Source organism: Diaporthe amygdali (assembly GCF_026229845.1).
Source record: "Diaporthe amygdali strain CAA958 chromosome Unknown NODE_15_length_991109_cov_64_707514, whole genome shotgun sequence".
In the NCBI taxonomy this organism is placed as follows: domain Eukaryota; kingdom Fungi; phylum Ascomycota; class Sordariomycetes; order Diaporthales; family Diaporthaceae; genus Diaporthe; species Diaporthe amygdali.
Window position 1 is genome coordinate 101,081 of NW_026517035.1, and position 12,728 is coordinate 113,808.

Below are 12,728 nucleotides of genomic sequence, written 5' to 3' on the forward strand. Positions count from 1 at the left end.
CCGTATCCATGGGGCCGGAGAAATTGCCATGAGCACGGCCTTTTTTTTTTTATTGATCCTTTATTACTGCAGCATCCGCTGCGATGGATTCTATCTTGGTTCTGCAGGGCCAACTTCAACATGTGAGATCGAAGAGCCGGTTTATCCGTCGAGTCAGTGCAAAATCATGTCTCTGCACAACACAGCTCACACGACAGACGGCAGGAAACCAAACCATAGACTGTAGGATCCGAGGACGCGAGATGAGATACTATTCCAAATCTAAGGAGAACCCAGCCTCGAAACAAAAAGTGCTGCAGCGTGACGGCGTGGTATGGTATGTGATATGCGCACTAGTAGAAATCCATCCCCAGAGGGCGACTGGAGAGCACATCTTTGCCCAGTCCAAATCTCTCCACCCTGATTATCAACAAAAGAAGAATGGCTCGCTTGTCATGCTTCCGCTTCCACCTCCAGAATAACACCTGCTGTGTTTGCTCGTATCTCGCTTTTGTTGCGTGTAAACAATGTCCCCTCTCAGACAACACGCTCCGAACTCTCGCCCTCGGCAATAATGGCCACACCCAGGCCCCGGTCGGGGCTCTGCAGCACGAGCTGCTCGTGCCTCCTGGCCCTCAGGTAGTCACTCACAGATCTTATGAGGATGAACCAGCCGACGATCATCAGAATATACGCAACCCACTCCGAGCTTGCCACGTCGGAAATGCCACCTGAACCTCCACCACCACTGCCGTCTGCCACGCTGCTTGGGTCGAAATCATGCGAGTTGGGGTCCGGTGGGGCCGCGTAGCCGCTTCCACCATCGCCGCCTGCACCACCGTCGCCGCCCATGCCGCCTGCCCCTGACCCGCTCGAGCCTTTCATGTAGAAACCGTATTGGATGAGGGTGATTCCCAGGCCGGCCCGGGACCCGTTCTTGGCCGCGTGGGTCGAGTGCAGCAGGTAGGTGAGCAGGAAGCCCACCAGCTGGAAGGACATGGAGATCATGCCGTTCCACACGAAAGAGAAGACGGAGCCGACGGGCATGCCGTCAATGTAGACATCGTCGATGCCGCCCAGGCCGGGGGCGAGGATGGTTGTTTCCCAGTAGGGCGGTGCTGAGTCGGCCGCGGCTTGTTCGTAGGTCTGTGAGACGCAAACAAGGACATGTTAGCAAACTGCTGCAGGGTGACACAGGGGGTTTGACGATTGATGGACGGATGCTAAACGTACCGGAGGCTGCTCCTCCTTCTCTGTGCCCCCTCGCTCGGGCTTGGCAGTCAAGTTGGAGAAGACGCCCTCATTCTGGATGCCGCTGCCGAAGATGCGGCTGGAGCTGGTCGCTGTCGCTGATGGTTGCGATCGTGGGGGCTGTGGGGGTGGCGTGCTCGCACTGGAGCTGACTGGAGAGTAGGGTGCTGGGTGTCGAGCGCTGCTGCTGGTGGGCTGAATGGGATCGGAGTTCTGCCTCACGAGACGCTGGCGGTCATCGGGCTCGTCATCGCTGTCGGACTCGTCGGCGTCAAAAGCGTCGGCGAGGGTCGGGTCTTGGACTTGGCGATTTCGGGGAGCGGCGGATGATGCCCTGGAGTGAAATGACGGAGGAGGAGAGTTTGGCAGGGGCGAGCGAGATGTCCTGGATGCCGCGATGGGGGAGGGTGCGTCTTCCTCGTCTTGGGCGTTAACCTGTAAATCACGCGAGTGTCAGTGCACGTGTCGAAGGATGGAGTTGGTCGATGATGATAGTGCTGTTGTTGGTGTTGTTGTTGTCGTAGTCGTCATTCGTAGTTTTGGCTTCGTTGATTACTTACCCGTTCATATCGACCCGACATGTTGCCGGTCGATCAATTGAAGTGGAGTAAGAAAGGAGATGATAAGAGTAGGTTGAAGTTTGTTGATGAATGTGTCGGTCGGTGGGTGTGTCACGAATGCGTGTCTCAGGTCGCCACGGATCTGTGGATGCTCGGGCAAGACAAATGGCGCGATTCTGGATTGTTCTGTCGGGAATGGACGGCTGGGTTGGTTGGATCAGGCAGACGATGCGAGAAACGTCAGACGCCGGGCGCAGTGGATGATGCAGGCATGCAGATAGATAGATGGTGGTAGGCAGGAGAAAAGCAAGTCGAGTTGGTCGCCGCGAGACAAGAAAACAAAAAAAGAGTAAAGGGAACAAGGGGAAAAAAGGAGGGAATTTAGGGAAAGATCGTCGTCGTCGTCAACAATTACTGTCGGATGGAGTTGGGGTGGATGATTGGAATTGGAATGAGAATGGGAATGGGAATGAAAGGTCCTGGCAACGCATGAAAAGGAGGGAGAGACAAACAGACAGAGAGAGAGGCGCAGACAGACAGAGAAGGCAATAGATGGACCCCCAGCCAGTGTCAGTGTCAGTGTCAGGGTCAGGCTGGACTCGGGGTAGGGAAGGATGATCAATCAGGGGGCCCTGGCCCTGCGTACGAGGCCTTGTGATGCTGTGCCCTCAGTCGCAGTCGCTCCTCAGTCCCTCAGTCCCTCAGTACCCAGAAATGGGGCCAGCCGTTGCGGGTGACTTCCGTTGTGTGCTAGCACTGAACTGCTGACCAACAAAAGAGACCGTTCCCAAGCAGTAGTCAAGCCGCCTGCAAGTCAAGTTTGAGGGGGCGCTACAGGGGCCTTGCTCATGCGCCGTCGCCGTAGCCGTGGCCTTACTGCTTGCTGTACGCCTAGCACTTCGACCTGCAAACCTGCTCAGCCACACACACAACAGCCAACCTGAAAGGGCCTCGCGTCCCCCTTCCCACACGCCCACACACCCAGACACCTCCCCCCATACAAGTGATACCCTGTGCCAAGAGCCGTGTCCCCCCTCTGCTATGCCCAAAGCAGGCAGTTCCCGGCGGCCACAAGCCGAGCCAATGACATCCCCAGCGCATTCAACCCGCGCCCAGATTTTCGGGTGCTGTTTTTGGTCGGGTCCTTTTCATTGACGTCGTCGAGGCTGGCTAACAAAATAATTCGACATCTTCGTTCGACTCCAGCATTCAATGGCCGCAACAACATAGCCCATTCTGACACTCTCCACAACCCGTCAAAATGGCAAGCAAAGAGGCAAGCATCCCTCCCATCTAATCCCATTCAATCCAACCCGACCAAGCCAAACATCATCATCAACACCACACACAAGAATTGAAGGAAAAAGACTAACACCATCCCACCCAGGCCCTCCGGCGCACCTACACAGCCGCCCTCAAGCACTGGCCGAAAGACGCCCTCCGCCCAGAGTGCCAGCTGCAGGACGTCCTGTCGAGGCGCCTCGCCGAGTCCAACAGGTTCCCCGGCCCCGACAACAGCGCCGACCCGGCCAAGCAGGTCAACGCCCTCGTCTCCCTCCTCGGCAACCGCTACCTGGCCAAGTACCCGACGGCGCCCGCCCCCGAGTCCGCCACCGGCGGGATGATGAGCCCGCGCAGCAACCCCACCTACTACCAGGACCTGATCCGGGACCTCGAGGTGGCGCCTACGCGGTCGTGGGTGCAGAGGTTTGGGCTGAAGATGAAGGGGATGTTCCGGTGGCAGTGAGGGGGATGGTTGTTCGAGAAGAGTTGAATCGATGGTGTTTGGGGGGGAGGGGGGGTGGTGATCGACACGATACTCAGGCTTGATGGGCGAAGCACCGGTCTCCCGGCTCCCGCCGGAATGCCCTGCTGGACGTGGCCTCGATGAGCAGCCCGGGTAATGCTCCAGCACATGGAAAGGGATATGTCATGCTGAGAAATGGAGCCCGTCACGGACCAGTCCTGGATGGGGCGAGAAGAGCAACCGGATGAGGAACTGCGGCCACATGATGGTGAAAGACTGTATACCTCCGGACATGGAGGCTTGGGAGGAACACGTCTCTGGTGTTCAATGGCATCCGTTGCCACTTCCTGTGTATGCATGAGCATGTACTCTACTGTACAACAGACAGTACCACATCTATAAGAATCTTCCAACTCCCGTGCTATCTTTTGCACTGTCCGTCCCTGTCCCGTCCCGCCACGCTCACCCCTCAAATATACTTCCTCTCCGGATCGACTTGATCAAACAACTCCATGCTCTTCTCATACATGGTAAACACAATCGCCCCGCTCATGACCAACCTCGCCAGCCGCGGCAACACCCCGCTCCAGAAGGTCAGGACCCCCTCCTGGCGGAAGATCATGCCCGCGCACCGCAGGCTGTTCCCGTAGTCGCGCCGCGCCTCGAGGCTCTGCATGCGCGTCTTGACCGTGTCCAGCGGCTGCGTCACCAGCACCGTGACCAGGCCCGCCACGGCGCCGATGCCGAACGTCGCGGGCGTCGACAGCTTCTCCCCCGGCGCCGTGTACGACTGCGCCGCCTGCTTCAGGAAGTTGTAGCTGCCGAACCGCACCGCGCTGTTGGCCGCCTGCCGCGCCGTCGTCGGCACGAACCCCGCGAAGAAGCCCGCTATGCCGCGCTCGCGCGCGATGATGGGCACCGCGTGCAGGAAGCCGCGCATGCGGGGGTTGGCGCGCTTGCGGTCGTCGATGCTGTGTGTGGTGGCTGTGCGTCAGTTGGGGAAGATGCCTCGGTGTTGCTGTGGACCAGAGGCCAAGGAGCGAGGAAGGTGGTGCAGGGTGGACATACAGCTGCGTCTTGATGCTCTCCGTCGGCGTGACAGCCAGCAGACTCTCGGTCACTCCGGCCGCGAAACCAGCCAAGGCCGCCCGCGGGCCCGAGACCTTGCCCTCCGCGTCGGCGAGCAGCCGCTTGTACTGGTCGAAGGCGACGAATCCTAGACGCCTGTCATCAGCAACACGTCCATAACCCAGACAGAGTCGGACCATCCGTAGACGTCAGATGAGATGAATAAGCAGCACGTACGGATACCAGCCTTCGCCGAGTTGCCGATAATCAGCGTCGTGCAACCGGCGTACCACTGCGGCCCGAATGGTGGCCAGGGCAGCTTCTGACCCTCGGCCAGCCGGCGGTTGAGCTGTGTTCTTGTCTTGGCGACTATAAAGCAGCAGCAATATCACATCCCATCAGCCTTTCTCCCATCTAACAGTACATTGCCAGCTGCGTGTCACGTCTACCTCGCCCACGCAGAACCAGTCCGGATCGGTAGGAGAAGACGGGGCGGCGTGGGGATCAAAAGGTTCACAGCTGAAGGGAGGGGCACGGCGTACACTCTGCAGGATATGTGATTGCTATCGAAACCAGTTAGTCTTAGATCCACTCTATGTGTGATCCAAGCCGGAAGATGGGGTTCCAGGGCAGCAGGCAGGACGCACAAATCTCGATGCCACCAGCCAAGCTCCCCGCCAGGATCGACCGCAGCGGGCTGGGCGGCGGCAGCTTCTTCTCCCCAGTGGCAGCGGCGGCACCAGCGTCCGCCTTGGCCACCGGCGCCGTGGCCGCAGCTACCGAAGCCATCGCAGGATTCCCTCTTATCTACCGACTACGTATTGCCGTGGGGCGCGAGCTCTTGTCCACGAGGCAGTCGCGTCAGCCGTGGCTGTGCGGGCAGCAGATCGTCAGGGTCGAGACTCGCGGCTGGGCTGCGAAGCCTGTTGCTGGGCGATGGACCCTGTGTGACCTGGAGAAGAGAAGCACACGTGTCGGCCAGCTCGAATCTGCCCGCGGCTTTTGTAGGAGATCGAGGTCGGGCTCGGGGGTTGGCGGTGCGGTCTTTCACGGTCGCAGAGCACGCAGGTGCAGAGGGGGGAGAGAGAGAGCAATGCGCAGAAAAAAAGAAGGTTTCCAACGTCATCCTTGGACCGAGCTCGAGCTCGTGCCCACCGATAGCGGGGACGCCCTGCGCGCGTCTCTCGGCCGAGGTGGAGATTGCCGGCGTCGGTGCCGAGTGTCACACCCCCAAGCGGAGCATCGGGGCTCGATTGCCTTTACAGCTCTTGACCTCCTCCGACTTACTTCATTCAGCTTTTTATTCCTTTCCTGGGAAATGCTTGGCGCAGTTCTCAGTAAATGCCAGATCTAAAAGGGATCACTGTTGTTATGGGTCCCATGGAGACGCTGGATAATCGTTCACTCAGGCCAAATGCGTACAGTCACGCTCGCCAGCGAAACCAACCATATGCAGACCGTAGTATCTTCCCCACATAGTCACAGTCACAGGTAATATCACAAGTAATAGTCGATAATTATCACAAAAGCACCAGACCGACTCTCTCATATTCGTACTGGAATTTCCTGGAAGACTACCTCAAAAAAGAAGAAGAGATCCATCCAAAAAAAGAATCAAGTCCAAGTACCAACCCCAGCATGGAAAGAGTTTATTTCCCAGCTATTCATATCGATGCCACCCGGCAGAGAAGAAGAGCAAGAGGCAGACGAGAAGACACAACAGGCCAACAAAACGGAAGAGTCCAACGACAGCAAGCAGAGAGAGTCCGGGCTGTTCCAACCCCGGCCCTTTAAGTCCACCAAATCAAGAACGCCAACATGCCATGAATGTGGTGGAGGTTAACCAAAGCAGGCAGACCAACTTGATTAAAGAGGGCCAACGAGACAAAACCAGAGCCGACGACAGGTAGGCAGTAGTACTAGACACTTTTCATGTTCTATGTGTGGAAGCGTACGTGAACCAGGCCAACCAAGAAAAAAGTGGAAATCAAGGAAGACATCGTTGTAGGATGTCAGATATCATTGCCGCCCAGGTGGTCAAGCCAGAATACCCGCCATCTCCAAGAAATAACCAACGTCATTCGTTGTCTCGCCCCGGTGCAGCATAGTACACTTCTGCTCTCAGTCCGGTTGGTAGATAGATATCGACAGAATTAGCGACAGATAGAGTTGGGTGGGTGTGTGTGTGTGTTGTGTAAGTGAGGAAATCGTAGTTGTGTTTGTGTCTGGGCTGTATGTGCCCCCCAGCCGAAAGAGAGAAGTAAGAAGAAAGAAAGCCTTGAGAAACGCCCAGACCGTCCCAGACCGTCCGGCCACCCATCCGTTCCTTGGTGTATCGTATCGTTCTTTTTTTCCAATCTTCGTGCCAAATTTTCGAAATCCTTTTGTTTTCGCCAGTCAAGTCTCCTTTCTGGTTCGAAACCAGTATCCTCAGCCACCTTCTCTTCACCCGGTTTTATGAAACTTCCCTATGGGGCCAAGGCGAGCATGTTGTACAGAAATCTGACCACATGTCCTGCCTGGGAGGTCCCTGACTTCGTCACGGCCAAACCCCAAGCCATGAAAACACAGCGGAATGGTGTGGGCTATGGGTACCTCGTGAGCTTCCAAATTCCTTGGGCTATGTAATTCATGCCTCATTTGATTCGTGAACCCGGCATCGATATCGTGAGCCACACACATAGCGTCAGGCCGAAGAGAATCGGAAGCTCCGGAGACGGACATCTCAGCCAAATCGTGACCAGTTCCCCGTCATATCGTGTCTCGTCAAGCCACGAGGCGTCGTGGCATCGCCATTTGGTGAGCACCCGCGTCAGAGACAGCTTGTTCAGCGAGTCTCGACGGCAGAGCTCTTGTTGCCAGCGGCTGTCTTGCCGGTGGCCGCGGCAGCATAGCTCCAGCCACCGCCTCCGCCCAGACCGAAACCCCCAGACATGCGTTTCCTCGCCTTCTGCCCGTCATCATCGTCCTCCATGCTGAAAACGAAACTCGGGTCTTCCTCGTCAATCGGCGTCGTGAATCTGCCGTTAGCACTCGATCCGATCGAACCGCTGCTGATGTGCCTCTCGAGTGCCCTCTGGTCCCTCTCAGTCCTGCCGTTTGAGGACCCAATTACACCCGCGGTGGGGTGTCCTACGCCGCTCGGCGCCCTCGTGTTGACCGCGCTGCCGGGGTGAAGGTGCGGACTGGACGACAAGCTCGTGGTGCTTTGGTCGTTGATCCTCGTGTTCTGGATCTGCTGCGTCAAGGCTGAAAGACTGTCGGTGCCGCTGGCGGTCCGGCTTCCGGCCAGACTCGGTCTGCTGCTGTTGCCATTCAGTCCTCCAATCATATCGATTCCATTGGCGAGGCTTGAATTGCGCAGTGGGCTGCCAACATGGCCAAACGCACTGGCGCTCTTCAAACTTCTGCCGAGCGCAGACTGTCCGCCATCTTCCTCCTTCTGTCGCTGGAACAGGGGCCCCCATCGGCTCGGACTAGACGCGCCGATCGGACTGCCATACTTCGAGGCCGAGTTCTCGCCAGAATGCTGCTCGGAGCCGTCGATCACCCTAACGCTACCCCTCCGCGCCTTCTCTGCAGGCGTGAGCAGGTCGTTGGCCAGCTCACCAGGCACGTAGTCTTCCTCCAGGAACAGAAAATTATCCTCCCAGTCACGGTCAACTTTGGGCACGCTGGCGCTCAAGTGCCTGGGCTTCGCGTATTTACTCGAGCTGCTGTGCATGGCCCGCCTGCCATAGAGCTCCTCGCCAATCGGCTGCATCGGCGGGCTGCTGCCCATGGCCTCGGCGTCTCCACCGAGGTGGCTAGGCGACAGGTGCTCGTTCGATCCAAAGGCGGAGGTGTGCAGCATCTTCAGAGTCTCGGATGTCCGGCTATCCTTGGCGTTGCTGAGTGAAGGGGTCGGAGACTCGAGTCCGAACTTGTTAGGCACGGACGCGGGCCAGGGGCCGTATCGCGCGGCGTGGGAGATGCCGTTGCTGTCGAAGGACGCGGGCAGCGGTGCGTCGAGGACGGACAGACCTTTGTTTGCTGCAATGGGAGACAGACCGAAACCTGTGCGAATCGCATCCTCTCCCCCATGTGGTGAGCCGTAGGGTGAGGCCTGGCCGCTGTACTGAGTGTCGATGGTAGGTAAACCATTCTCCATGCTCGTCTGTCTACCCAGTCCCTGGCCATACCGGTCATCTGATGTCGCAACGGTGTAGGTTGTGTATGGAGGGGCAGCTTCGGCGCGCATGAAGGATGTGGTGAGGGCGGAGTTGGAGGCTTGGTGTCCGTACGCCATGGGGTTTAGGCGGCTGCCAAAGTTGATGGGGGTCACGGTGACGCCATTCTTGCCGTAATTGACACGCCTCCCATCGGGGAGGACGTGGATGTTTGCGCACTTGGGACCAAATTTGCAGTTGCCCTGTGATTAGCATGTCAGTGTCTTGTCGTGCGCTGCAAGAAGAGCCACCGCCCTCTGGAGAGTTGCATTGGGCGTATGCTTTTTCAATTGACTCGGAAAACAATGTGATCTAACCTTTGCGAAGTATTTGCAGACGTTCTCGGCCGAGGCTCCAAGATCGTGACTGAAGGGGCACGCGGCGCCGGCTTGACATGCACCCTGGCGGAAGAATTTGCAGGGCACGTGTGAGGTGTCTATGACAGAGGATATCGAGTCAGCCGAAGTCAATTGGGGTCAGGGTAAAAATCTGCAAGCAATTGGGGCCGAGATCGCACGGAATGTCGAGTTTTGAGCGCGGGTTGTGTCTGGGTAGGTAGAGGAGAGGGCAGAAGAGCCAGGGTGATCAAAGGGACGTTGCATCGAGCAGATAGGGCTGGCAGTATTGGAGCAGCGATAGAATAACATCAGACTGAAAGACCCTGTCTGATAATGCGGAGAAGAAATAGGAAATGCGTGACAGGACGACAGCAAAGCAGAGGCAATTGCAGAATAGAGAATTGGCACTGACTTGGAGGACTTCTTGGGCCGTCAAATCCAGGTTGTGAGGCACCACTTCCACCCCCACCAGGACCAGGGCCACCAGCGCCTCGAGAAGGTCCTGGGCCACCGGCGATCGCGTTTATCGAAGGCATCGCGGTTGGGGTCGAGGCATGCGAGCCGTTGAGGGCGTGGCTGTGGGTGGTGTTGCTGCTGCTCCCGCCGTTGTTGTGGTTGTTGTTGCTAGTTGGAATGCTAAGGCTGCCGGAGCGGCGTCGATGATGGTCGGGCAGGTTTGGCATGCGCCTCAGCCTGTGCTGCGGCGAATGAGGAGAAGCGCCGGCAGAGGGAGGAGGGTGGGAGAGGGAATGCGAGTGGTGGCCGTGGCCGTGGGCGAGGGAGAGGGAGAGACCGTTTGGGCGGGAGGACGAGGTCGGCGAGGGGTTGTGGTTCGAGGTCGAGGTCGAGGTCGAGTTTGAGTTGGAGATGGAGCTCAAGGGCAAGGCAGGGGTGGAGAGGGAGGGCGAGCCCAGGTTCAGGTTATTGAGGTTAAGGCCGCTGAGGTTGTTCAGGCCCAGATGCAGGTTCGGATTGGAGCGCGAGTGCGAGGAGCCTGCGGTGGAATAGTGGGTATTGACGGCCTGGACGGCGTTGAGGTGCTGCAGATCGCGGGGCAGATTGTCCTGGGACGAGAGAGGCGAGGGTCTCAATGTCAAGGAACCAGAGCCAGAGCCAGAGCCTGAGCCAAAGCCTGAGCCGTGGCTATTGGTGGTATTGGTGGTGGTGGTATTGGTGCTGCCGTTGGTCGTGGTAATAGGTGGCAGGGTCAACGTATGGGCATGTGAGTGGGCGAATGCATGTGCTGCTGCTGCTGATGCTGCTGCTGATGCGTGCGTAACGGTAGTAGGTGTATGGGCGTGGGCGTGGGCATGGGAGTGGGAGTGGCCAAGGCCATGGGTGTGGTGGTGTGTCGACATGGGGGAGTGCCCCGCGCTCGACAGCATTGTGGGCGGCTGGCTGTTTTTTTTCTTCGCTTGGTGGGCCTGGGCCTAGCCTCGAGAGCCTGCAGGCCTCTTCTGCACCGGGGGGGGGCGGTGGGTAATGCTGGGTTTGGGATGGGTTTGGTATGGTATGGGTATGGGTATGGGTATGGGATGGGATCGGGTCTGCCCCTGCTAAACAGACGACGCTTAGGCGGTGAATGGGCGGATCGGAGTGAGGGGCCAGGGGGTCCTGTATCCTGTATGGCCCTGCAGGCGACTGAGATGCAGACCCAAGACTGCAGAGTGAGGTGAGGGGTCAGGGTCAGTCAGTGGGCCTGGTTTGGCTTCCTCTCCTTCTTACCCCTTCCCTTTCCTTATCGCTCGCCCTCGCGTTCAGCTCAGACGGACTGATAACGGTCGGATCAGGCGGATACAGCTGGCTTAGACGGGGGGAGGGACTGGTGGATCCTGTGGTGATGTGATTGATTGATTGAATTCGAGGATGATCGATCCGGCCACACACCCAACAAAGACGGCAACCTCGCCCAATATGTCAACCCAGACACTGCATCCAGAACCAAGATGCGAGTAAAGGTTAATAAAAACAAAAATAGGATAGATGGGAGAGGCTGATCGATCAACTGCAAATCAGCCAATTTTCTCCACCCTGCAACAGGTAACTGCCGAGTAGCCTCGAAGGCAAGGATCCTCGTCTCGTATCGTGGCCAGTGGTTGTGGTTGTGGTCCAGCTCGGGGAATCGACCAAGTGGAGAAGACCAAGATGGCGATATCTCTTCTCCCTCTCACGCTCTCCCAATCTCTCTCTTTCTCTATCTCTCTCTCAGTAGTGCTGCTTCTTTCTCCTCTCCGTTGGGTCCTGTTGCACCAATTCGGGTTGGTTGGCGTTGCAGGATGAGCTGAGCAGCAGATCGGCGTCCAGAAGGGGGCAAATGGTGACCTCGAAATCCAGATAGGGAGGGAGATGGTTGGCTGTTCCGAATATGTGTTTCCCCTTCTTTTGTTTTTTTGCCGTTATTATGTTTTGCTGCTTTGGTTTAGTATGGTTTTCCCGGGAGGAATTCCACTGTGCTTCTTTTTCTTCTTCTGCCTTGGCTGCCTCTGGGTGGTCTTTGTTTCTTTTTCTCTCTCTTCCTTTTTTTGGGATCCCTTTCCCCTTCTGAGAATTCCGCGACTCTCGCTCGTCTCACCAATGTCGAGTCCAGCTTTCCCAGCTCGGACCAGCGGCGTGCCGACAGCTTGGATCTGGGGGGTGGAAATGGCCGTCAGTTATAGTGGAGACCAGGGGGAGGGGGATTGGCCGTGGCCGTCTTGGTTCGGCGGGAGACGCACGGCTCCTCCTTGGTGTCGGGTCTGGCGGTTCGTCACCATGGAACCGTTGGCAGAATAATAAAGTTTCCCGACTGACAGGCTGCCTTTTTGGGGTAAAGAATATAAATAAAAAAGGAAACACTTACTTACACACAGCTAGGCCACGCGATCACTAAGAGCCCAACAGCTGACTGCAGGAACTCCTCAAGAGGTAGCAGGATGGGTGAACAGGTGATCGTGGGTGAGGTGAGTCTGAGTGCACTGGGTGAAGTGAGGTTCAATGATATCAACCGACTCGATGGGTCCCAGCCGGCAAAACACGGATGAAAGAGTGCAGTTCCACCTTGAAGTCCAGGACCAGAGATGTCGGTGTCGTAAGGGTGGGCGATCTGCAGCTTATTTAGGGGGATGCGGATGCGATGCTCTTGGTCTGCCACCCTGCATGCGTGCATACGCAGTGCGCCGCCTCTTCTTGTTGCTGCTACTGTACTTTGCTCCTCCAAACCCCGGCTTCACACACTTTCTTGCCTCTCTTGCCCCCCCTTTTTTTAAACCCAACCCTTCCACACCCTACTGATTCACACTTGCACCTCCCTCCCACTCGACTGTCCGGGGGGTCTTCAAGGGGTGCGGCTTCAAACGGTTCCTGTCAAATTATCTTGCCTGCCTGCCAGCCAGCCTGCCTGTCTGTGGCTTCTGTCCGTCCCGCTCGGGAGTTGTGAGAGTGTGTGTGAGTGTGAGTGTGAGTGTGTGTGTGCGTGCGTGTGTGTGATCAAGTGCAATTATCTGCAAGATCCCAGGGACTTAGCGTAACAGAGTGCCCGGGACGCGACAGGGTGATCGTTGCTCTTGGACCGTGATCCAGGGAAGGTGATGGATGAATG

General features: G+C 57.4%; 4 protein-coding genes across 4 annotated transcripts; 1 reads left to right on the forward strand and 3 right to left on the reverse strand.

Moving 5' to 3' along the window:
• Positions 1-516: 516 nt before the first annotated feature.
• Positions 517-1,811, reverse strand: J7T55_009760 (uncharacterized protein; the record flags this gene model as incomplete). The annotated part of the gene is made up of 3 exons (XM_053143708.1): positions 517-1,125; positions 1,213-1,665; positions 1,791-1,811. 3 exons carry the CDS (start codon positions 1,809-1,811, stop codon positions 517-519), a joined length of 1,083 nt encoding a protein of 360 aa, XP_052993279.1.
• A 636-nt stretch (positions 1,812-2,447) lies between these two features.
• Positions 2,448-3,537, forward strand: J7T55_009761 (uncharacterized protein; the record flags this gene model as incomplete). The annotated part of the gene is made up of 2 exons (XM_053143709.1): positions 2,448-2,486; positions 3,178-3,537. 2 exons carry the CDS (start codon positions 2,448-2,450, stop codon positions 3,535-3,537), a joined length of 399 nt encoding a protein of 132 aa, XP_052993280.1.
• A 469-nt stretch (positions 3,538-4,006) lies between these two features.
• J7T55_009762 (tricarboxylate transporter mitochondrial carrier protein) lies at positions 4,007-5,394 on the reverse strand (the record flags this gene model as incomplete). The annotated part of the gene is made up of 5 exons (XM_053143711.1): positions 4,007-4,508; positions 4,606-4,753; positions 4,843-4,974; positions 5,148-5,168; positions 5,253-5,394. 5 exons carry the CDS (start codon positions 5,392-5,394, stop codon positions 4,007-4,009), a joined length of 945 nt encoding a protein of 314 aa, XP_052993281.1.
• A 2,038-nt stretch (positions 5,395-7,432) lies between these two features.
• On the reverse strand, positions 7,433-10,536 carry J7T55_009763 (uncharacterized protein; the record flags this gene model as incomplete). Its single annotated transcript, XM_053143712.1, has 3 exons — positions 7,433-9,016; positions 9,131-9,249; positions 9,564-10,536. 3 exons carry the CDS (start codon positions 10,534-10,536, stop codon positions 7,433-7,435), a joined length of 2,676 nt encoding a protein of 891 aa, XP_052993282.1.
• Positions 10,537-12,728: the final 2,192 nt, after the last annotated feature.